The sequence below is a fragment of the Pan troglodytes genome, chromosome 8 (genome assembly GCF_028858775.2).
Source record: "Pan troglodytes isolate AG18354 chromosome 8, NHGRI_mPanTro3-v2.0_pri, whole genome shotgun sequence".
Classification (NCBI taxonomy): Eukaryota; Metazoa; Chordata; class Mammalia; order Primates; family Hominidae; genus Pan; species Pan troglodytes.
Window position 1 is genome coordinate 34,649,156 of NC_072406.2, and position 25,967 is coordinate 34,675,122.

The following is a 25,967-nucleotide window of genomic DNA, read 5'->3' on the forward strand; positions in this document are numbered from 1 at the left end:
TAATAGGATGTTAGGTACACTAATAGGAATGATTCAGTAGAGAGGAGGAATAATGAAATGATAGAAAAGACAGAAATATTGCTACAGTGATGTCCCCTAGAATATGAGAAGGGATGGGATTTTGGGGAAAATATCTTGTGATAAATCCAGACATTTTTTGGTAAAGTAAGAAGCAATGCTTTTAGTTGTGACGATTTGAGGAGTATTAGAGATTTGAGCGAAGAAAAAAAGGCATGAGATGGTTAACTATAATAATGCAAAAGAAAATTTCCACGATGTTTACTATGATTTCTGGGTAGTCACAGTGTTCCACCTGAAGGTTCATGGGCAAGACTTAAAGGTGAGGCAGATTTACACAGCTTTTTGTTTTTCTCTATTCTTGTCCATCTCTATGGACGTGGGCACAGAGTAGGGTTTGGTCAGGTTGTTATTTTACCATCTGAATATAGCGAATGAGTGAGGGTAAATGCCAGGGGGTTTATAATGATGGATCATTATATTTAAACCCAGTGGGTAGGGAAATGAGGACATTAGATGAGGGATAGTATATACTGGTTCATGGTTTCTGGTGAAATTAAAGGATTGTTGAAGGCTGCGCATGGTGGCTCATGCCTGTAATTTCAGTACTTTGGGAGGCTGAGGCAGGAGGATTGCTTGAGCCCAGGAGTTTGAGACCAGCCTGGGCAACTCAGTAAGACCTCAAAGATTGTTGGAGTAGTAAAGAGTGAATTAGAAATATGAAGTGGTATTTAAGAGTAGGATATATGAAATGGAGATTATTGAGGGTTTGAGATTATTTAATCATATCAGAATCTAGGATGTGATCAGGGCATGAGGGGCTGCTGTAGGGCAGAAGACAAGATCATTGGAAGAGAGGCTGTCAAGGAACGGAGAGACTGGAGGTTATAAAAGATTGTCTAGATGTATATTGAATTCTCTAAGAAGTAAAATAACAGTAGTGTTGAAGACTGACAGTAATGTAGGTACTAAGGTAGTGGTTGGCAAACTTTTTCTGTCAGGGGCTGAATACTAAGTATTTTAGGTTTTGTAGGCCATACTGCCTCTTTTTAATACTCAGACCTTTGTTGCTGTAGAACAGAGTAGCCATAGACAATTTGTAAACAAGCGGATGTGGCAGTGTTCCAGCAAAACTTTATTTATGGACACTGGAACTTAAATTTCATAGAATAGTTTTCACATGTTATGAAATAGTCTTCTTTTGATTTTTTTTTAAAAAGCCATTTAAATGTATTAAAATCATTCTTAGCTGTTGAGCTATACAAAAACAGGTGGATGACTAGAGGGCCTGTATTTGCTGTATCCTACCCTAATGATGAGACCTAATGGTTGCTAATGTCTGGTGACTTGAGTTTTTTTGCTGAAAGGTTTTAGAGAGTTGTAGAATTAACATTGAGGAATGAGGAAACCTACCTCATCTCCATACCCAGTAATACAAGAGCTGTGGGAGCAAAGTAACGTTGAGATAGCTACAGAGTAAACAGTGGGTTTCAGGGTCGATCTAAGTTTTTGTTGGAACAAGAATCAGAGGAGATGTTCAGAGAAAAGGATGGGGTACATTGCACCTTGTTCTCAGAGCACAGTGGAAGGCTTTCAGCTGTTGAAGGAGGGGTGGCAGGTGTGGACATAATAGGGGAGGTTCACAACCGTGTAGGGATGAGGCAGGTGAGGATGGACCAGGAGTCTTTTGATGACTGACATAAAAACAGGGAGAAAGTCATTATCCGATTGACCCTGGTAGACTTCAGGCAAATAAGATGAGGCCTTGAGTGTTTGAAGAGGTTGGGTAGAGAGGTAGTATGGGCTTCTTCTTGATCCTGATGGCTGGTAGAAGCCTTCAGTCATAGGTTCCTTTTTGGGGAACGGTGTCATTTTACGTTGGTTCACCACACTCTTATCTTCTCTTGATGGAAAGATAGGGATAGGTCAGGGAAAGAAAGGCTGTTTTACCCAGAACTTTAGGGTTCCTTCTAGACTATATGGGTTTTTAAAAATTATTGATATATCGTAGTTGTACATATTTTGGAGGTACATGTAATATTTTGATACATGTACACAATGTGTAGACTCCATGGTTGATGATGGTAGAGCACACTTAAATTGAAAGTCAAGGGAACTTTAATTCACTACTGTAATTTTTAAATGTCTGTATCATGTAGTGTTTGCACAGTTTTAACCTTAGTTTACCATCTCTTACTCCTTAGTAAAAAATTCCGTTTCATTTATTTCTTTATTAACTTAGATTATACTGCCTTATATTTTTTAGTGCACTTTTTCTGTGACTAACCTTTAACCCTTTTGCATATAAATGTTTTAAAACTAGAAATTAGCAACAAGTATCTACTTCAATATTATGTTATTAATGTGGTATCACTATCACCTTTTAAATATTGCAACTATAATTTACTAGTGTAATATTTTCACACAAATCTTTGGTAACGATGGTAGTGGACCACCGGTGATACATAAGCATTGTTCACTAAGATTGTTATCAGAGGGAGTAAAAGTGTAGGTGTCTTTTCCAGAAACCCATAGCTCTTTGTTTCTATGATTGGGGGATTTTGGTTCTTACGTAAAAGATGATTAGATGGAACACATAGGATTCTGTGTCTGCAGGAACTTGATGTACGGAGTCCTTTAATATGACAAAACAAGTAGAGACAGCTTATGTTTTTAGGAAAGTGTGGTTACTCCCCTGATTTCCCCAATTTATAGTCTTTCTGAGCACTTCAAACTAGTTTCCTTCTTCCCATGGTAGAAGAGGATATTGCCAAGGAAAAAAAGGGGAGATGCCAGGTGGGGTAGCTCACACCTATAATTCCAGCACTTTGGGAGGCCAAGGTGGGTGGATCATTTGAGGCCAGGAGTTTGAGACCAGCCTGGCCAACATGGTGAAACCCTGTCTCTACTAAAAATACAAAAAATTAGCTGGGCATGGTGGCATGTGCCTATAATCCCAGCTACTCGAGAGGCTGAGGCAGGAGAATTGCTTGAACCCCAGAGGCCGAGGTTGCAGTGAGCCAAGATGGTACCACTGCACTCCAGACTGGGCGACAGAGCGAGACTCTGTCTCAAAAAAAAAAAAAAAAAAAAAGAAAAGAAAAGAAAAGGGGAGAAAGTCTTCGTTTTGACCTGATAGAGATTTGCTTGCTGTCAATGTTATTTTGGTAAAGAAATTCGTAGATGCTTATAAGCCACAGTTCTCTTTTTAAATTGACAAATTGAACCTCACAGCTTGTTAAAAGCAATCTTTAACACATTACCTTTCATTATTATTAGAAGACTTAGTTGTTTCTCAGCGTCATTATAAATAGCTCACAATTTTTAGTTGTTTGAATTTTGAGGTAATTTAGCTTTTAAAGTACAGCTTTTGTTTGTTTTAAGGAAGGTTTTCGTGCGCCAGAGATACGTGATCGGGTTTTTGTCTCTTTCTCTTTGCAGCATTTTTTAAAAGAGGATAAAGGAGAACCTAATTTTAAGTAAATCCTTTCAATTAGCTGTTAAATTTTGTACTGATTTTTAAGACTTTCAGGAGAAAATTTTTGGTAAAATAAGTTAATTTTTATGTGTAATTTAAAAATTTTAATGTTTCTTTAAGGATCATCTTTTAAAGAAATCTTTAGAACTTTGAAGTTATAATGAAATCCAAGTGGAGATTTAATCTTTTTTATTGTCACTTTATCTCTCTGTTCTTTCCTTGTATTTTTACAACACAACACAATTATATTTAAAAGTTAAGCTTTTTTAAAAAGTAAATTTAATTTTGAAGGAAATACACAAAATCTTAGGATCGTAAGGTATTCAGAAGTCTAATATATCATAAATATATTATACACGATACATTGCACATATTTAAAATAGAAACATTGATAACATTTTGACATATGTACACATTAGTGAAACTACCACCACAATCACAGGCAAGAGTTTCCTTGTGACTTCTTTTAATCTCCTTCTCCCTGAGTTCACATCCTTCCCCAAGCAACTACTGATCTGCTTTTTGTCACTTTAAATTAGTTTGAATTTTCTGTAATGTTAAAAAATGGAAACATATAGTATGTATGCTTTTTCTGTCTGGCATCTTTCAGCATAATTATTTTAAGATTTTTTCTTGTTGTATGTTTTAATAGTTCATTTTTTGGCTAACTACAATTGTGTGTATGGATATACTATAATTTGCTTATCCATTCAACAATTGATGGACATTCAGGTTGTTTTCAGTTTTGGACTGTTACAAATAAAGCTACTATAAATATTGTATAAATCTTATATATGTTTTTATTTCTCTTGCATGAATACCAAGGAGTGGAATGGTTGGGCCACGTGGTAGGTGTGGCTCACCATGGTAGGTATATGCTTTTTTTGTATGTGTGACGGAGTCTCGCTCTGTCGCCCAGGCCTGGAGTGCAGTGGTGCAATCTTGGCTCACTGCAACCTCTGCCTCTTGGGTTAATGCATTCTCCTGCCTCAGCCTCCCGAGTAGCTGGGACTACAGGCGCCTACCACCATGCCCGGCTAATTTTTTTGTATTTTTTTAGTAGAGATGGGGTTTTGCCGTGTTAGCTAGGATGGTCTCAATCTCCGGACCTCGTGATCCGCCCTCCTAGGCCTCCCAAAGTGCTGGGATTACAGGCATGAGCCACCATGCTTAGCTGGTATCTTTTTATGTGCATATTTGTTATTTGTTATTTTTGGTGAAGTGTTTATTAAGATCTCCCCACCACCTGCTTTTTTTTATTGGCTTGTTTTCTTGTTATTGACTTTTGTGAGAGTATGTATTCTGGATGCAGGTCCTTTGTCAGATACATATTTGCAGATACTTATCTCACTCTGTGGCTTATATTTTCATTCTTTTAATCTTTTGAAGAGCAGACATTCTTTATGAAATTTAGTTTATGAATTTTTTTGTGTTTTCTTTTACAAGCTTTTAAAACTATAATTCAGCAGGAGTATATAGTCACACAGCCCAGACTGGTTAGCCAAATCTAAAATAAACTGGCTTCTTATCACAACTAATGTGTGAACATTGCAACCCTTCTTCTCTCCAGAATGACCATAAAAAAAGTTACTGTAGAGAAACAGAAACCTAGGTTTGAGGCAAAACGTAAAAACCAAAGGAAAAATAGCAATTCAGTGGTTCGTTGGTGAAAGCAGGAAAGTTTGTGCCCTTCACTGGGCTACTTTGCTCTTCTTACTCTTGCTCTTTTTTTTTTTTTTTTGAGACGGATTCTCGCTTTGTTGGCAGGGTTGGAGTGCAGTGGTGTGATCTCGGCTCACTGCAGTCTTTGCCTCCTGGGTTCAAGGGATTCTCATGCCTCACCCTCCCGAGTAGCTGGAATTATAGGTGCCCACCACCACGCCTGGCTGATTTTTGTATTTTTAGTAGAGATAAGGTTTAACCATGTTGGCCAGGCTGGTCTCAAACTCCTGAGCTCAGGTGATCCAACCGCCTTGGCCTCCCAAAGTGCTGGGATTACAGGTGAGCCACAATGCCTGGCCTTAGTCTTGCTCTTTTTGTTCCTCTTGTTCAGTCCATCCATGTTAGACCTCAGTAGGTTTGAACAAACCATCTATTCGTTTCTTTGGAGCTTACCACAGTGATGATTGTTCCTTGCTAGTGTGTAAAAATCCTGTTGAAATTTCTGTGTTTATTTTGTATCCTGCCACCTTGCTTAAACTTTTTTTGAGACAGTCTTGCTCTGTTGCCCAGGCTGGAGTGCAGTGGCTCATTGCAGCCTTGACCTCCCAGGCTCAAGCATACTCCCACCTCAGCCTCCTAATCAGCTGAGACTAGAGGTACACACCACCATGCCCATCTAATTTTTTCTTATAATTTTTTGTAGAGATAAGTTTCGCATGTTGCCTAGTCTGGTCTTGAACTCCTGGGCTTAAGCCATTTGCCCCCCCTTAACCCACCAAAGTGCTGGGATTACAGGCGTGAGCCACCATGCCTGGCCACTTTAATTTTTGTTTGCTTACATTGGGCTTAATTGGCTCTTCTTTTTCTACTATTTTGAAGATTAAGGCCAGGCGTGGTGGCTCACGCCTGTATCCCAGCACTTTAGGAGGCTGAGGCAGGTGGATCACTTGAGGTCAGGGGTTCCAGACCAGCCTGGCCAACATGGAGAAACTCTTTCTGTACTAAAAATACAAAAATTAGCCGGGCGTGGTGGTGCAGGCCCATAGTCCCAGCTACTCGGGAGGCTGAGGCAGGAGAAGCACTTGAACCTGAGAGGCAGAGGTTGCAGTGACCCGAGATCTCACCACTGCACTCCAGCGCGGGCGACAGAGCAAGACTCCATCTCAAAAAAAAAAAAAAAAAAAAAAAAAAGCCAGGTGTGGTGGATCCCCTGAGGTCAGGAGTTCAAAATCAGCCTGGCCAACATGGCGAAGCCCCGTATCTACTAAAAATACAAAAATTAGCTGGGTATGGTGCCGGACGCCTGTAATCCCAGCTACTCAGGAGGCTGAGGCAGGGAATCACTTGAACCCAGGAGGTGGAGGTTGCAGTGAGCCAAGATAGCGTCATTGCGCTCTAGCCTGGGTGACGATCAAAACTCTGTCTCAAAAAAAAAAAAACAAAAAAAAGATTATTGTTCTTCTATCTTCTTTTCTAATATATTCATTCAGTGCGATAAATTCCTCTTTAAATGCTGCTTTCCCAGCATCTGACAAATTTTTATAAGTTTTATTTTCATTTAGTTCCATATATTTTTAAATTTCTCTTTATATTTCTTCTTTTACTTATATGTTGTTTAGAAGTGTCTTGTTTAATCTCCATGTGTCTTTGGATTTATGGCCACCTTTCTGGTATTGATTTCTGGTTTAATTTCACTGTGGTCTTGAGAGAGCAAGGCACACTGTATGATTTCTATTCTTTAAAATTTGTTAAGGTGTGTTTTATGGTCTAGAATGTGGTCCATCTTGGTTAATGTTCCATGTAAGCTGGAGAATAGAAGAATGTGTCATCTGCTGTTGTTGGACGAAGTAGTCTACAGATGTCAATTATATACAGTTGATTGATAGTACTGTTGAGCTCAACTGTGTCCTTAACTGATTTTCTCACTAGTGTATCTGTTAATTGCTGGCTGCAGTATCAATTTCTATCAGTTTTTGCTTCATATATTTTGACTTCTTTTGTTAGTCACATACACATTAAGGATTGTTATGTCTTTTTGAAGTATTAACACCTTTATCTTATTTTATTACTCTCTTTAGTCCTGATAACTTTCTTTGCTCTGAGTCTGTTCTGTTCATAATATAGTATTTCTGCTGTTTGAAAATTAGCATTAGCACAGTATACCTTTCTCCATTTCCTTTTTATTTATTTACTTTTATATGGAACGCTTCACGAATTTGCGTGTCACTCTTGCACAGGGGTCCTACTAATCTTCTCTGTATCATTCTAATTTTTGTATGTGTGCTGCCAAAGTGAGCACGATTTCCTTTAAACTCTACATGTCTTTATATTTAAAGTAGGTTTCCTGTAGACAACATGTAGTTGCTGCTTGGTTTTGGATCTGTGACAATCTTTATTTTTTAATTGGGGTATTTAGACCATTGCCATTTAAGGTGATTATTGATATAATTGGGTTAATATCTACCATATTTATTATTATTTTTCATTTTTAAATTTTTGTTACTGTTTTTGTCATTCACAGCTTTTGTGGTTTTTATTGAGTATTTTATATGATTGCATTTTCTTGTCTTTTTTTTTTCACCCTCTCATCACACTTTAAGTGTTTTATTTCACTGTCTGCTTGATTGCATGTTTTCTGAGGCAAATTCAGATATCATTCTTACACTTAGTGCCTGTGTGGGTAAGGTGTTTTCTTCTGGCTTCCTTCGTGGATTTTAATCTTTGAGCATGGAGGTGTACTTCCCTTACCCCCTCCTTTTTTGCATTTATCTTGTTTGGCGTCCTCTAAGTTTCTTTGATAGCTGGTTTGGCTACTGCCATTTATTCGAGGGGAAGTTTTTGGACGTTATGATTTCAAATATTGCTTCTTCTCTTTTCTTCTCTTCCCTGTATTCCCATTTTAACTATGTCATGTGTTTTGTATATGTCCCAGCATTCATGGATATTTTGTTTGCTTTTGTTTTCCAGTCTTTTTTCTCTTTCCTTTTCAATTTTGGAAGTTTTTATTGTCATATCCTCAAGCTTAGAGATTTTTTTCTTGAGTTGTGTCCCACTCTGCTGATGATTCCATCAAAGACATTCTTCATTTCTGTTTGTTTTTGATCTCTCTGGCATTTCTGATTTGCTTTCATTATGCATATGTTCTTGCATGTTGTCTACCTTTTCCATTAAATTCCTTATCATATTAATTATAGATTTCAAAAATTATTGGTCTCATAATTCCAACATTCCTGCCATGTCTGACTTGGTTTCTGATGGTTTTTCACTTTATTTAAACTGTATTTTTTGCCTTTTGTGTTGTTGTTTCAAGTTGAACATTATATCCTGGCAAAGGGAACTGCACTATAAATAGGCCTTTAGTTAACGTGCTAGTGAATTGTGGGGAACAGGAGATCTTATACTTCTATAATTAGGTTTCAGTCTTTAGGTGAACCTCTACCCCTGGAATGTGAACTGCATAGGGGCTTCTTAGTTATTTTTTTCTCCCTCAAGTGGGACAGGATGATGGTTAGAGTCGCCTGAGGTTGTACATTTCCCTTCCCTAGGTTAGTTAGGCTCTGACGAAAACCTCCACAGGTTAGAATCTGGTTAAATAGTTAAATAGCAGGCCTTGTTAGGAAAAAGAAAGCTCTGGTTATTTCAAAATGGTTCCTTTTCCCCCTTTATTGGAGGGATCTCTGGGGGACTCTGTCTCCGGTATTCACTCTGTGGGCCTGCTAGAGGTCCTAGAGGTAAAATTCACAAAAGTGTGAGGGTCCCCCAAGACCAGGTCCCCCTGGAGGTTTTCTTTTTCAGGCTTGTTCACGCTGTGCCTCCAGCAGTATCAACTAAAATAGTTCAGGTTTTCTTTCCCTGGTACTGGTTCCTGCAGAGGTTTCAGCTGCTGGATTTGCTTAGGTAAGTTGTAAGTCGCTCTGTGCACTGATTTGTCTTTCCTTTTTTTTTTTTTTTTTGAGACGGAGTTTCACTCCTGTTGCCCAGGCTGGAGTGCAATGGTATGATCTCGGCTCACTGCAACCTCTGCTTCCCGGGTTCAAGTAATTCTCCTGCCTCAGCCTCCCAAGTAGCTGGGATTACAGGCATGTGCCACCATGCCCAGCTAATTTTTGTTTTTGTTCGTTTGTTTGTTTTGTTTTTGTTTTTCGAGACAGAGTCTTGCTCTGTCACCCAGGCTGGAGTGCAATGGTGTGATCTCAGCTCACTGCAAGCTCCATCTCCCGGGTTCACACCATTTTCCTGCCTCAGCCTCCCGAATAGCTGGGACTACAGACGCCTGCCACCACACCTGGGTAATTTTTAAATATTTTTTAGTAGAGACGGGGTTTCACCTTGTTAGCCAGGATGGTCTTGATCTCCTGACCTTGTGATCCGCCTGCCTCCACCTCCCAAAGTGCTGGAATTACAGGTATGAGCCCCAATTTTTTGTTTAGCAGTTTGCCCTGTGACCTCTCAATTCACTGATATAAGAGTTGGTGATTTTCAGTTTGTTGAGTTTTGTGTTTGTTTTAGGGCAGAGCAAAGACCTCTCTGCTCCTTATATGCTCAGCGAGAAACCAGAATTCCTAGTATAGGCATTTAATGATATAAACTTCCCTCTTAAGTAGGGCTTTATGAATTTTGATATGTTGTGTTTTCATTTTTATTTAGTTAAAAAATGCTTTGTATGGTTTTCCTTTTCTTCTTTGACCTATGAGTTACTTAAAAGTGTGTTATTTAGTTTAGAAATATTTGGATATTCACTTTGTTACTGATTTCTAATTTAATATTTTTGTGTTATCATTCCTTTTAAGTTTATTGATACTTTTTTGATGCAGAACATGGATTATCTTGTTAAACATTCTATGTATGTGGTTTTTTTTTTGTTTGCTTTTTGTTGTTGTTTTTTTTTTTTGAGGGGGAGATAGAGTCTCCCTCTGTCCTGGAGTGCATTGGCACGATCTCAGCTCGCTGCAGCCTCTGCCTCCCAGGTTCAAGCGATTCTCCTGTCTCAGCCTCCCAAGTAGCTGGGACTTACCCAGCTAATTTTTGTATTTTTAGTAGAGACAGGGTTTCACCATGTTGGTTAGGATGGTCGCGATCTCTTGACCTCGTGACCTGCCCCCTCAGCCTCCCAAAGTGCTGGGATTATAGGCGTGAGCCACTGCGCCCGGCTCTATGTGTTTTTTATAACAATGAATGTGTATTCATTTGTAGTTGTGTGGAGTTTTTCTGTAAATGTCCATTAGGTCAAGTTGATTTATATTAAGTTTTCTATATCCTTACTCGTTTTTTGCCTGTTTGTTCTGTCAGTTATTGTGAGCGGTGGGTATTAGGTGCAGAAACAATTAGGATTTTTGTATCTTGATGAGTAAGCCACTGTATTTTGTTAATATTCTTTGTTGTGAAATCTACTGGCTGATATTAATATAGTGAATTTAGCTTTCTATTGATTAGCTTTAGCTTGATGTTTCTTTTCACATGCTTATACTTTCTTTGTGCCTTTATATTTAAAATAGGCTTCTTTTTTCTTTTCTTTTTTTTTTTTTTTTTTCGAGATAGAGTCTCGCTCTGTCACCCCAGCTGGAGTGCAATAGCATGATCTCAGCTCACTGCAACCTCTGCCTCCCGGGTTCAAGTGATTCTCCTGCCTCAGACTTCCAAGTAGCTGGGATTGCAGGTGTGCATCACCACGCCTGGCTAATTTTTGTATTCTTAGTAGAGACGGGGTTTCACCATGTTGGCCAGGCTGGTCCTGAACTCTTGGCCTCAAGTGATCCACCTGTCTCGGCCTCTTAAAGTGTTGGGATTACAGGCGCGAGCCACTGCGCCTGGCCTGAAGTTAATTTAACTTAAAATAGGCTTCTTTTTTGTTTGTTTGTTTGTTTTTTTGTTGGGGGGGGGGGCACGGGTTTCACTCTTGTTGCCCAGGCTGGAGTGCAATGGCACGATTTTGGCATACTGCAACCTCCGCCTCCTGGTTTTAAGCGATTCTCCTGCCTCAGCCTCCCGAATAGCTGGGATTACGGGTATGTGCCACCACGCCCAGCTAATTTTGCATTTTTAGTAGCTACGGGGTTTCTCCGTGTTGGTCAGGCTGATCTCCAGCTCCTTACCTCAGGTGATCCACCCTCCTCCGCCTCCCAAACAGCTGGGATTACAGGTGTGAGCCACTGCGCCCAGCCAAGATAGGTTTTTTTAAGGCAGCGTATAGTCATGTTATGAGTTTATTCATTCATTTTTGCAATCTTTGCTTTTTAATTGGGGTGTTTAGAGAATTTACAGATAATATGATTCTCTGAGTGGTTGTATTTTATTATAATACTGTTATTATTATTATTATTGGAACAGGGTCTCGCTCTGTCTCCCAGGCTGGAGTGCAGTGGCTTGATCTTGGCTCACGGCAACCTCTGCCTCCTGGGTTCAAGCGATCTCCCACCTCAGTCTCCTGATTAGCTGAGACTACAGGTGCAGCTAATCTACAGGTAGAGACGGGGTTTTACCATGTTGGCCAGGCTGGTCTCGAACTCCTGACCTTAGTCGATCTGCCTGACTCCAAAAGTTCTGGAATTACAGTGTGAGCCACTGCACCTGGCCTCTGTGTAGTTGCATTTTAATCTAACATTTGCTAATCCTTTTCTTTTTGCCCATCATTTCTCTTCCCTTCTCTCTCTCTGTCTGCTGTATGTTTGATTGAACTTTTTTTATGATTCAGTTTTGCCTGATTTGCAATAATTTTTTGTTATATTGTATTGTTTGATTTAGAGAGTACGGTATAGCATCGTTAGCCTATCAGAGTTTACCTTCAAGCAATATTATACTAGTTTACATATAGTATAAGAACCTTGTAGCTGTATACTTCTCCCCTTTTGGTTTTGTGCTATGTTTATCACTTATTGTTTTTTTACATATATTATAAAACACAATTTATTGTTACTACTTTTGCTCTACATCATCTGTCTTGTAAAGAGTTTAAAATAGGCCAGGCGCGGTGGCTCATGGCTGTACTCCCAAACACTTTGGGAGGCCGAAGCGGGTGGATCACGAGGTCAAGAGATCAAGACCATCCTGCCCAACATGGTGAAACCCCTCTGTACTAAAAATACAAAAATTAGCTGGGCATGGTGGCAGGTGTCTGTAGTCCCAGCTACTGGGAAGGCTGAGGCACGAGAATCGTTGGAACCCGGGAGGTGGAGGTTGCAGTGAGCTCAGATCGCACCACTGCACTCCAGCCTGGCAACAGAGCGAGACTCTGTCTCAAAGAAAAAAAAAAAAAAGTAAAATAATGAACAAGTCTTTATTGTTTACCATTTTTATTGTATTTGTCTGTTACTCCTTCCTTATCTCTTTTTTTTTTTTTATCTTTTTTTTTTTTTTAATTATACTTTAAGTTTTAGGGTACATGTGCACATTGTGCAGGTTAGTTACATATGTATACATGTGCCATGCTGGTGCGCTGCACCCACTAACTCGTCATCTAGCATTAGGTATATCTCCCAATTCCTTATCTCTTTTCACAGTTTCAGTTATCTTCAGTCAACTGGGGTCTGAAAAATATTGAATAGAAAATTCCAGAAATAAATATATTATAATTTGCACACTGTTTTGAGTGGTGTGATGAGAAATTTCACATCATCATCATCTCTCTGTACTATATTTACTATTAGCAATGAACATTTCTAATGCTCTTCCTTCTTTTTGGTATATTCACATTTCATTTATTATTTGTCTGAAATAGTTCTTTTAGCATTTATTGTAGTGTTGGTCTGCTAGTGATTAGTTCTTTCTGCTTTTATATCCAAAAAAGCCTTTATTTTGTATTTGTTTTAGAAAGATATTTTATAATAGCTGCCTGTGGAATTCTAAGTTGACAGTTTTTTCTTTTAGTACTCTCCTGTTTTCTAGATTGAATGTTTTCAGGGAAGATTTTGCTTTCATTCTTAATCTTTGTTTTTGGAGTGTAAGACATCCTTAAAAAGAAAAAAGAAAAGCCTAGTTTCTTGTAACATTTCCTCTTTATCATTGGTTTTTAATGATAAGCAATTTGATAATGAACTGAGTTAATTTACTTTTCTTCATATTTATTTTTCTTGGGGTTACTTGAGGTTCTTAAACTGTGGGGGTTTTTTTTCATCAATTTTATAATTTTTCCTACTATTATTTCTTCAGTTTTGTGGGGATTTTTTGTTCGTTTGTTTTGATCCTCCCATTCTTTTTGAGTATTCTAGTAGCATGTAAATTAGGCTACTTAAGGTTGTTCTACAGCTCACTGTTATTTTTTTTAATGTACTCATTCTTTTGGTGATTTATGTTGGGTAGTTTACATGTTGTAGTCTCAAGATTGGCTTGGTACAAAGTTTGTGGTTTTTATGGGACACTTGAATAGTACATTATTTTATTTTAATATTTTAACCAGCACAGTATGTTTTCTAATGGTTGAAGGCATAGCACTTCTCATCACCAATGCAGATGACAGAGCCTTGTAGACTAATCTGAGGCAACTGTACCTTTTGTAAATAATCATAGCTGCTGTTTCTTTGGTTACTTGTTATAGAGTCATTGTTTAATTTTGGATCTAGTTTTAAATTTTTGTTTGAAGTAAATAATTTTTGTTTCCACTTAATGCTATTGTGTAGGTATATTGGTGTTGCAGCTTATCTTAGGACTAATAGTTGGCCATGAAATAAAAATGACATGTATTCTGAATTAGCCTTTTAAAAGATTAAGTTGCCCGTAAATCACAATGTAGAACAAAGTATGCAGCACTTCAGAGACTCTCAGTACAGCCAAATATCTAGTTTTATCTCCAGTAGAAAACAACAACAACAAAAAAAGAACTTACATTTTTCAGTAGAGCACCAAATGAAGTAGTTTGCATTTTGTGGTCCAATTTGCATTAAAAATAAGTATTATTATATACAAGAATTACACTCAGAGCAGTGAGATGTTCATATTATGATAGACATTTAGAATACAAAAGTGAGGAAACAAGATTTTGTGAATTTAGTCTTGGGCTTACTCATAGTGTGTCTTTCAGCCATCTCCCACCTCCCTCTGGTCTCCTTTTACCTGTCTTCGATTTTGAGTTGATCATTGTGTGTTTATAATGGAATTCCCTAGTGCCATATTGTCCCAACAGCACATTATGGAACAAGTACTTTTAAAATCATTTTTAAACATGGAATTAAAATAGATGTTTCTCTTTGAATGAACCCTGCATTGCCTTAGTTAGTGTCATTATGTATAATTTAAAAATTGTTAACATCTAAAGCTAAAATTCATTTTTTTCACATTAAGTCTGATTATGTTCTGAAACGTAGGTTTGGACATTTAAAAATGTTCAGTTACAGTTTTAATATGATTTTTTGTCACTGAAGTTCGATTGTTTTATTCATTGCTCTCTTTGTAATACTGTTTCTTCCAAATGTCATGTTTTCATGGGTTTTTATGGACAGATTTATACTTGAGGGTTTGATCAAGGGTGTTCTGTTAAATAAGTGGGAAAAATGACCATCTCTAATGTAGATTGTCATGTGGAAGTGAATAGCGTATTTCCATTTGTAGTACTCTACCCAATTTTCTCTCCATTCTTTATTTGATACATGAGCAAAAATACATGAGTGAAGAACACCACTGTGTTTTCTTAGATGACTTTTAAACTTCACTAGGTCATGCAAGGATCAGATGTGAGAGGAATGGAGAACCTCAGGATCAACTCAAGTAATTGGAAAAAGTATTTGAAAAATGAGGTGGGGTGGTTTCCAAATTGACCTGCCCAGCATGGAAAAGGTTCATATTTCTAAAGTAAGCCATGAAGTTTCATCAGCTTAAATGTAATTGGTTTGTAAAATGGGATTTTTTTTTTTTCCTTTTAAACTTACTTTGAAACGTTTGTTCTTGTTTGTGGATTGTAGTTTGTTAGAATAGTGGAGTACTTTGTTTTTATGAAATATTTCTTCTATTTAATGATGAATATCCGTTATTGGCACTGAGATGATGGGGGCTGGGGATGGCAACAGGGTGACAGAAAAGCAGCAAGATTTGGTTTTCCAAACACTTAATTTCTTCTCTTATTCCTCTTTTTGAAATTGTTTTTGCTAAAAATGCCAGCCATTTTGAAACTTGATTTTATTGTCGTGTTCTCGTTTTTCATATTCATCTGATTGTTTGTGTTGAGTGGTGGCTGTATGTGGGAAAATTCACTTTTGCATATTTTCAGATTTTTTTCATTTTTATAGCAGAGATTTTAGATAGATACAATAAAAAAGTATTAACTTATCCAACAAAAATTTAGTGCCGATTATGTAGCAAGCACTTAGTGAACTTTATGCTGTGCATGCCTCAGATACTTTAGTGAACTTAATGGCAACATCAAAATCTTTGCCCTAATGGACTTTATAAACCTTTGATTTCAAAACATGGTGATTAATGTGCATCTGGTATAATACACTTTCATGTAGTCATTTTATTCACCATTATTTGGGTATACCTTGTATTAAAAATGATTGCTAAAACTGGAAACTATACAAGTCTTCATCTTTTTTCCTTAACAAATGCAGATCAAGGGAATGATTGAGAACCACTTTTAGGGATAGTTATAAAATCTTACCTTTGCGATATATAACGTTTTCCTCAACATAACAAATGGAAAAATGATTTCTGTTTCAAATCTTTCTGTTTTTTTTTTTTTTTTTTTTTGCAAAGGGGCCCTCACCTGATTTCCTTAAAAAGTTTTGCTCTGTCCTCCGCTAGCCTTATAAACTCATGGATATGGTCCTCTAATGGATTTGTAGCACCTTAGTTCCCTTATTGTCACCTTCCTGTGTTGAACACTAAAGCTTATTTTAATTTCATGTCTAGGAAGTGTAGACATTGTTAAAAAAAAAATGATGTTGCTTGACAAATGAGTATCTTCAGTATTACTGTGTCACTTCATAAATATAACTAATACATACTTTTACTAGTTGTTGCAATTTGATCCTGAAACAGCCATCTTTAAATTATGTAGGCTTTTTCTTTTCTTTTCTTTTTTTTAAAGTAATTATAATAGACTTGAATTGTTTTTGGATGATTTTCTTAGGTGAACTGACTTATTTTTAGAACAGAAACTTTGTGTTTATTCTGCAAGTTCTTCTTATTAATGTGGCACCCATTGTTTTCTGTAACTAAAATGTAATCAACTCTTTTTCCTTCCCTTTTTGAATCAAAATGTTAGACTTATACAAGCACTAGCAACAACTCTATATCTGGATCATTGAAGCGCTTGGAAGATACTACTGCACGATTTACAAATGCAAATTTCCAGGAAGTCTCTGCACACACCTCTAGTGGAAAAGATGTTTCAGAGACTAGAGGGTCAGAGGGCAAAGGGAAGAAATCTTCAGCTCACAGCTCAGGTCAAAGGGGAAGAAAGCCTGGTGGTGGAAGAAATCCAGGAACAACTGTGTCAGCAGCTAGCCCTTTTCCTCAAGGTATTAGTGATGTTTTAGTTAAAATACTTGTGTTTAAGATGGTTAATAATAGTTATGCTTTGTAAAGTAATTGGTTTGTTTTTGAACTTATAACTAATGGATGTTCTAGATTATTATATGATTAGTTGCTGTAGTAAGATTACTTTAAAGATAGTGTTTCCTATTAAATTTTTTTAATAGGGACTTTTTCTTTCCTTTTATAATATGATTTGTGCTTCCAGAGTTGAATTGTAATTTTAATGTTTAACTAGATATGGAATAATGCTTAAAATTGGGGAGAAAAATAATAAAAGCTGGAGCTTTGCTTTGAGTTCTGTAGAACAGTCCTTCTTTTTGTTTGAGACGGAATCTCGCTCTGTTGCCTGGGCTGGAGTGCAGTGGCGCAATCTCGGCTCACTGCAACCTCCACCTCTCAGGTTCAAGTGATTCTTGTGCCTCAGCCTCTTGAGTAGCTGGGATTACAGGTGCATGCCACCATGCCTGGCCAGTTTTTGTATTTTAGTAGAGATGGGATTTCACCATGTTGGCCAGGCTGGTCTCGAACTGCTGATCTCAGGTGATCCTCCTGCCTTGGCCTCCCAAAGTGCTAGGATTACAGGTGTGAGATACTGTTCCTGGTGTCTTTTCCATAAATGTTTTTTATTTATATTTCCTAAACATTAAAAACAATTAAGGTTGGCCGGGCGTGGTGGCTCACATCTATAATCCTAGCAGTTTGGGATGCTGAGGTGGGCAGAACTCTTGAGGCCAGCTTGGGCAATGTGGTAAGACCTCATCTCTACAAAAAATTTAAAAATTAGCTGGGTGTGAACTGGGCACAGTGGCTCATGCCTGTAATCCCAGTATTATGAGGCTCAGTCAGGTGGATCATCTGAGTTTAGGAGTTGGAGACCAGCATAGGCAACATGGCAAAACCCTGTCTCTCTAAAAAATACAAAATTAGCCAGGCATGGTGGCACATGCCTATAGTCCCAGCTACTTCAGAGGCCGAGGTGGGAGGATTGCTTGAACCCAGGAGGTTGAGGCTGCAGTGAGCTGAGATTGCACTACTGCACTCCAGCCTCGGTGACAGAGTGAGACCCTGTCTCCTTGGACAGGCAAACAAAATTAGCCAGGCTTGGTGATGACTGCCTGTGGCTCCAGCTCCTCAGGAGGCTACAGTGCGAGGATTGCTTGACCCAGGGAGGTTGAAGCTACAGTGAGCCGTGATTGTGCCACTGCACTCCAGCCTAGGCGACAGAACAAGACCCTGCCTCAAAAAACAAACAAACAAACAAAAAACCAAAAACAAACAATAAAACCCACTAAATAAATAAATACAATCAAGGTTTACATTTTTTAGTAGATAAACATACTAGACAATTTTCAGGGGATTTACATAGGTCTCAGTAAATAAGTTGTTGATTAATAATGCATTTGTTATAAAGTTTGAAGTTTAACAGGTTAACACACTAACCTGTTTTCCAGGTTTTCTGTGTGTGTGTGTGTGTGTGTGTGTGTGTGTGTGTGTGTTTGTGTGTGTGTATTTTGAGACAGGGCCTTGCTTTGTTGCCCAGGCTGGAGGGCAGTCATGTGATCACGGCTCACTGCAAGGTTGACCTCCTGGGCTCAAGCATTCTTCCCGCTTCAGACCCTCAATTAGCTTTTGCCTCCACCTTTGTCTCCCAAGTATATGGGACCACAAGCATGCGTCACCATGCCCAGCTCATTTTTAAATTTTTTGTAGAGACGGGTTCAGCCTCCTGAGTAGCTGGGATTAGAGGCACACGTCACCACGCCCGGCTAATTTTTATATTTTCAGTAGAGTCGGGGTTTCACCATGTTGGTCAGGCTGGTCTTGAACTCCTGACCTCATGATCCTCCCGCTTCCGCCTCCCAAAGTGCTGGGATTACAGGCATGAGCCACTGCACCCAGCCTAAGTTTCTTATATCTTAGAATGGTATGGTGGGGTACTCATGTTCTTTAAAGAAAGAATAAGCAGTGATGGCTGTTTTCTTTATGAAGTTCCATGAAAATTGGGTTGGGAGAATGTGAGATATAGATTAGATTCCATATGATCATTATTTTGTCAAATCCATTTTCTATTGTGGTAGATTCAGCTGAAAAATAATCACTAGTATGTCTTAAAGTTAAAACTTAGAACTCATAACCTAGGAAACATCTTAAGTTCTTATTGTATATTGGGAACATTTTCAATCATACCTTCAATATTCAAAAAAGAAGTTCCCCTAGACATTTAGAGTCAGATTATAGTCTTGTTAGGTCTTCTTGCATGACTGTGGAAAGGAGACTACTGTTCTTTAGTCCTTCCTCAGGCATACATGAGGTGTTTGGGGGAGAATTGCGGAATGTTGCTGTGGCAAAAGGTAGGTGAAATAAAGCACATCTTATATCTTAATAATTATTTAAGTAATAGCTTGCAATTCCACAGTAAACATTTAATACCATCTATAAAATGACACATGTTTTTAAAGGTAATTTTGGGGATAAATTTGACAAGTCTTAATATATGAATGTCCTAAGTGTTGTAGTTAATTTTTTTAAACTCTTCTCTTTAATGATTATATCATGTCTGCTGCTTATGGGAACTTTAGCATCCAATTTTTCTGTCCCCCCACCCCTCAACTTTTTTTTTTTTTTTTTTTTAACTCCAGGCAGTTTTTCAGGAACTCCAGGCAGTGTAAAGTCATCTTCTGGAAGTTCAGTGCAGTCTCCCCAGGATTTCCTGAGCTTTACAGACTCAGATCTGCGTAATGACAGTTACTCTCACTCCCAACAGTCATCAACAACCAAAGATGTACATAAAGGAGAGTCTGGAAGCCAGGAAGGGGGGGTAAATAGTTTTAGTACCTTAATTGGCCTCCCTTCAACCTCAGCTGTTACTTCACAGCCTAAAAGCTTTGAAAATTCACCTGGAGATTTGGGTAATTCCAGCCTTCCTACAGCAGGATATAAGCGGGCTCAAACTTCTGGCATAGAAGAAGAAACTGTAAAGGAAAAGAAAAGGAAAGGAAATAAACAAAGTAAGCATGGGCCTGGCAGACCCAAAGGAAACAAAAATCAAGAGAATGTTTCTCATCTCTCAGTTTCTTCTGCTTCACCAACATCATCTGTAGCATCAGCTGCAGGAAGCATAACAAGCTCTAGTCTGCAGAAATCTCCTACATTGCTCAGGAATGGAAGTTTACAGAGCCTCAGTGTTGGCTCATCTCCAGTTGGTTCAGGTAGGGGTTTGCCTATTATTATTTTTCTCCTTCACTCCCACCACCTCCCTTCTTCTGTCTTAAAACGTTTTCAACTGTTGTTACGATAATACTTGAAATTAATAAATGACATTTAATTAAAGTGAAATTTCTCAGTTTTTAAATTTTCTAATGGAAAATACGAAAATATCTTAAAGTCTTAGATGATTTGGTGTTTGGAAAAGATGTTTGGCACTAATTTGATTTTACTTAATTAAATGTAGGCTAAGCAATCTATTGGTCATTCATTACTTACAAAACACTTAGAATTTATTTCCTATTTTTGTTTCACCTGCACAGTATTTTTTTTTTAATGCAGAATTTATATTTAGGGTGTGAGAGTTTTTACCCTTTGGTTTTTGTTTTGTTTTGAGCTCCCTTTCTCTAAACTTCAATTTTAGTAATCATTTTCTAAACGACTCCTCACACAGATACTACTTGAATTACCCTATCCTGAGACATTTTTATATCAGTGATAAATGATTTTAATTTATGGAATCCAGCAGTCACATTTTATTTCAGGAGATACCTGAAATGATTTAATTTTGTTTTCAAATATACTTCATGATTTTACCATTCTTTTTATTATAAGACAAGTGAGTTGATATACATTGTTATTCACACTATTGGGATGTTTCTGTAATTTGCAATTTGTATTATGAATGTTATTTTCAGTTTTTAAAAATTTCTTCAAAATGCAATGCATGTTTTTAGACAGACCCTTAACAGTTGATGTTAACTGAAATGTCAGCATTTATCTTTTAAATTGCATCTTGAATTTAAGATAAATGGTTTTCAATAAATGTTGAAACCTTTCTTCTAGTTTTAGATTTCTGATTGTTGAAATAACAAGAATTTAGGTAAGATAAATTATTATGGATTGTATTTGTTCTATTAGTTGGTGGCAAGGGTAGGTAGGAAATGGTATGGAAAAATGATACAATTTAATGAAGAATGTTCATGTTTATTTTATAAATACAAAATTTTAGATTGTTTTAATAGTTGTGAATACACAGTAGTAACTTCAATAAACAAACATAAAAAAGACCAGTCCAAGAGAGAATATCATATGTAAAGGTCAGATGTGAGAAATAGTAACAATAACTGTGATTTGTTATGTGCCAGTTCTGTTAATATTTATTTTCTCATTTAACAACAGTTATGAGATGTCTTCATTTTACAGCTGGTAACACTGAGGCTTTGAAAGGTAAAATAAGATACCCAAGATCACATAGCCAGGAGTTTCTTTGTATTCAGAAATGAGTGGAATCTCTAGATGCATTAAGGATGGTTCTAGAGCAGGATTTATCAATCTTAGCGTTATTGACAATTTGGATGGGACAAGTCTTCATGTGTTACCCTGTGTATTGCAGGATATTTACCAGAATCCCCAGTCCCTGCCCCCTACAGGCCAAGAGCATCATCACACGCTCCCTTCCTACAGTGGGAATAAAAAATGTCTCCAAACATTGTTTAATGTGTTAAATGTGTCCAGAGGACTAAAACTACCTCTGGTTGAGGCTCACTATTTTAGAGGGGGAAAAATACATGTAAATTGTAGTGAGAAAGAAGTTCATAGAAAAGGTTTAAATACATTGCATATTTGAATGTATGCTTTTATTTATATGTTTCCTTTGAAACTAGAAGGGCTTAGCAGTAAGCCCCCTTGTCACAAAAAGTACCTTTAGACAAATTTAATAAAAAAATTGAATTTCTCTTCATTTTTAGCAAGAGGCGTAGTAATCAATCACATGAGTACCTTACTGAGAAAATAAAGCCTAGATTTGCTTTTGTGGGGAGACCTCTTTACTGATTTTCTGTAGTTTTGAAGCATAGTCTGAGAATTCCTGAATTTCAGAAATTACATTGGAATGCTTATTTGAAACACATCTTCAAATTAATAAAATTAAGATATTGATTTACATCCCTGAAAATATTTTCCTATCTGTTAACAGATTTGGGGAGATGTTAGGTGTGAGGAATAGTGTTCCTCATAGGATGGTTGCTTTCAGAGGGCAGTGTTTGTGGTACTCCTGTGGCAGAAAAAAAGAATTCGTTTCTCTTACCTTACCATTAGGTAAACATAGTAATTTAGGGGGAAATTCTTGTAAGTATTAGTTCACAAAAATAAATGACCTAAGAAATTTATCTGCCAAGAAATTTTTAAAACGTTGTGTTTAAAAATTACTCTGGGGCGGCTGGGCACAGTGGCTCATGCTTGTAATCCCAGCACTTTGGGAGGCTGAGGCGGGTGGATCACGAGGTCAGGAGATGGAGACCACGGTGAAACCCTGTCTCTACTAAAAATACAAAAAAGTAGCCCGGCATGGTGGCGGGTGCCTGTAGTCCTAGCTACTCGGAGAGGCTGAGGCAGGAGAATGGCGTGAACCTGAGAGGCAGAGCTCGCAGTGAGCCGAGATCACACCACTGCACTCCAGCCTGGGTGACAGAGCGAGACTCCGTCTCAAAAAAAAAAAAAAAAAAAAAAAAAAAAAAAAATTACTCTGGGGCTGGGCATGGTGACTCATGCCTGTAATCCCAGTACTTTGGGAGGCCGAGGTGGGCGGGTCACCTGAGGTCAAGAGATCTAGACCGTCCTGGCCAACATGGTGAAAGCTGGTCTCTACTAAAAGTAGAAAAATTAGCTAGACGTGGTGGCACGCACCTGTAGTCCCAGCTACTAGGGAGGCTGAGGCAGGAGAATCGCTTAAACCCGGGAGGCAGAGGTTGCAGTGAGCCGAGATCGGGCCACTGCACTCCAGCCTGGGAGACAGAGCGAGACTCCATCTCAAAAAAAAAAAAAAAAAAAAAAATTACTCTGAAGATATTTTATGTCTTGTTAAAGCTATAATCATGGAATAAGATTATTGAAAACTATTTGAGATATATTCTTTAGTTTTATGTATGTTAATAAACATTTTAGGACTTAGTGCAGAACATTTATTGACAATAGTAAAAAGCGTATCCTTACCTAGAAGAGGCTTGGCTTCATGTGCTGCTTTAATCATAGTAAGTTAAGAATTGCTAACTGCTGATGAACACTTAGTATGTGCCACACACTGTGTTAAGCAGTTAATAAGCATTAAGTGTTATTACTCATTATATAGGACAAGAAACTGAGACAGAATTCTCTTAGGTTTTAAGTGATGGAGATATGCATTTTCCCTGGGTCCAGAGCCATTTAATTAGACAGCTCAACAGATGTTTGCTGATGAGGGTCTAACACCACACTAGTGTAATGTCAGTCATACTTTAAGCAAAGAGATCCCTGAACAAATTTGAACCAATAATTTAACTTTCAGCAATAGTGTTTCTTATTGGTATGAAAAGTTAATTTTTCCTTTGGACTAATTTGAAATTGAGAAATCATTTAGTAACTGTGGCAACAAGAAGCTTCCCCCCATATAATAAATAAGTAGGAAGGAGAAAATGTATACAGTCATCCTTTGGCATCCATGGGGACTTGGTTCCAGGACCTCCTGCAAATAAATACCCAAGTCCAAGATGCTCAAGTTCCTGTTATAAAACGTCATAGTATTTTCATATAACCTATGCACATCTTCCTGTGTACTTAAATCATTCTTTTCTAGATTTCTTATAATACCTAGTATCATGTAAATGCTATGCAAATAGTTGTTATACTATATTGCTTAGGGAATCATGACAGGAAAAAAAGTCTGTACACATTCAGTACAGACTCAATTTTTTCCTCCAAATATTTTCTATACAAGGGTGTTGAATCCCCAGATGTGGAATCCCACAGACACAGAAGACAACTGTATTATGTATTACATCATCACAAGTTGTTTTTCATGATGCTGTTTTTAAAAGATTGACTTTCTTGAATGATAGGTTGATAATTTAGTAATGTCGAAGATGACCTTTGTAAGCACCTGTTGTTTAAACTATAACATTCACTATAATACTAACTCCTGAGGCTAGGGGCTGTTTCTGACATACACCACTGTATCCCCACTGCCAGCACAGTGCTTTGGACATAGTAAATGTTAAACATTATTTTAAGAAATGAATGAATACCATTAGTTGTCTTGTGAGTGTGTGTCATGTGGTTAGAAGTATGCTGTATGATTTTGTACTTCCCCTCTGAGTGTTTATAGCTAAGCTGTAAGACATATTACTTTATTTGTAAAGCTTTTCTTTTCTTTTCTTTTTTGAGTTGGAGTCTTGCTCTATTGACCAGGCTAGAGTGTAGTGGCCTGATCTCAGCTCACTGCCACCTCTGCCTCCTGAGTTAAAGCAGTTCCCCTGCCTCAGCCTCCCTAGTAGCTGGGACTACAGGTGCACGCCACCACACTCAGCTAATTTTTGTATTTTTAATAGAGACAGGGTTTCACCATGTTGGCCAGGATGGTCTCCATCTCTTGACCTCATGATCCACCTGCCTCAGCCTCGCAAAATGCTGGGATTACAGGTGTGAGCCACTGGGCCCAGCTATTTTTAAAGCTTTTCATGTAGTATTTATTTTGCCAGTTTATGATGAAAAGTATTATTAAGTTGAAAAAGATCATGGAGAGGTTGAATTGTACTTTGAAGTAGGCAGAAGACGAAGGCCAATATTACCTGAAAAGAAAGTAAAGGTCTGTTTGAGGGAAAAGCCTAATAAGAACAGGAAGCTTGTATTTGTGGCACTGTGAAGGTGAAGTTTATAGGGTAGGATGGGTTCATTGAGAGATTAATGCCAGACTGAAGAAATCAAACTGATAGGCTAATGATCTTTTTCTTAAAATAACTATTCTGGCTAGTTACCATTATGAAAGAATTTCATTAATGGAAAAGAAAAAAAATGCTATCTCATTCAGCTTAGCAATGCTAATATAATCTCTTATTTGAGTACGTTTAAGTTTCTTAGGAACTCTTTAGTTACTCTCTCGTTTGATCCTTGGAACAGCCTTGTGAAATAGGACAGCTCCTCTTGATGTTATTTCTCCTTTACAACTAGGATGTAAAGCAGGAGTAGAGTCAGGTTCTAATGTGATTCCCTCTTGAAATTATTGGCTAAAAGCATCAGTTTTAATAGTAATCAAAATTCTCTCATGACATGTTCAAATTGTAGCAGAGTACATTTTTTCTGGGAACTGTAGATCAAATTAGAGTAGAAGCCTAGAAAACACCTATAAAATGTTTGATTCAGAGTTCAGATTCTAAAATTTGTATTATGGATTGAAGTGTGTCCTGATAAATGGCCTGTTTTATAGTGACTTGTACAAAATGGAAAATTAGTGTGTTTCTAAAAGTGATTTCTAAGAGTTTTAAGTTTGGGGCTTATAGGTTTTGTTCGTTTTTTGACTGAACTCTTTCCTACGTACATTTTTTTGGGTTCTGAACAGTTAGGCACGAGGTCTTTTGAAACATCAAAAACAGTTTTGGAAGAGTTGACAATCTGTCCTTTCCTCTTCGCTATTTATCTTCACCACATTACAAAAATTTGATTTACTAAAGTGAAAGTTGAGAACATCTTTTTCTTCACTAAAACCATCTTGTTATTTTCTCTGAGAAAAGTCTGATATTCGTTAACCCATTTATGCTGGAGGTTGCGCTTTTTTGTGTGTGAAAAATCAGACCTTGGTGATGACCTTGAGCAGTAGGGTATAAATAACTTCCACAAGCTTAGGTTCCAGTAATGGAACACGAGGCATAAAGAACTCAAATTGCAAGGGGTTGATGGTTTAGCATTCACTTCCTTTCTTGGGGCATACTGTGTCCTTTCAAAGTACAGGTTGAGTAACCTTTTTTAAAAATTCTTGAGACCATAGTATTTGGAATTTCAGATTTTTGGGAGATTTTGGAATACTTGCATTATATATACTTACCAGGTGAGCATCCCTAATCTGAAAATCTGAAATCCAAAATGCACCAATGAGCATGAGAGTCATGGGCGCACTCAAAAAGTTTTGGATTTTGGGGCTATGTTTTTGGTTAAATAATATCCAAGGAATTCCCAGTTATCCCTCCTTTAAAAAAATTTTTGCCAACAGTGTTAGCCATAAGGGAATATCAGTTGTTTCCAGGATTAGCAAACCCAGGTCCTTTGAGTCACAGCCTTGGTCCTAGTTTTATCAATTATTTTTCCCTCAGAAAGCCATATAGAAATTAATTTC

General features: G+C 37.6%; 1 protein-coding gene and 1 non-coding gene across 32 annotated transcripts in view; one reads left to right on the forward strand and one right to left on the reverse strand.

Moving 5' to 3' along the window:
* Positions 1-25,967, forward strand: part of MLLT10 (MLLT10 histone lysine methyltransferase DOT1L cofactor) — a 222,768-nt gene that overhangs the window by 133,173 nt on the left and 63,628 nt on the right. For 30 of the 31 annotated variants that reach the window (XR_010146821.1, XM_063781470.1, XM_063781476.1 and 27 more), the window contains 2 exons: positions 16,350-16,605; positions 19,261-19,830. Coding sequence is in view for 30 of the 31 variants with exons in the window: in XM_063781470.1 (XP_063637540.1) it covers positions 16,350-16,605; positions 19,261-19,830 (826 nt within the window). In the remaining variant the exon portion in view is untranslated. Of the gene's footprint in view, positions 1-14,802; positions 14,939-16,349; positions 16,606-19,260; positions 19,831-25,967 lie in introns of all 31 variants that reach the window. The other variant, XM_063781479.1, reaches the window with a different exon arrangement.
* Positions 7,351-7,457, reverse strand: LOC112204630 (U6 spliceosomal RNA). The gene has a single exon (XR_002938304.1). It is a non-coding gene; the product is annotated as a U6 spliceosomal RNA (small nuclear RNA).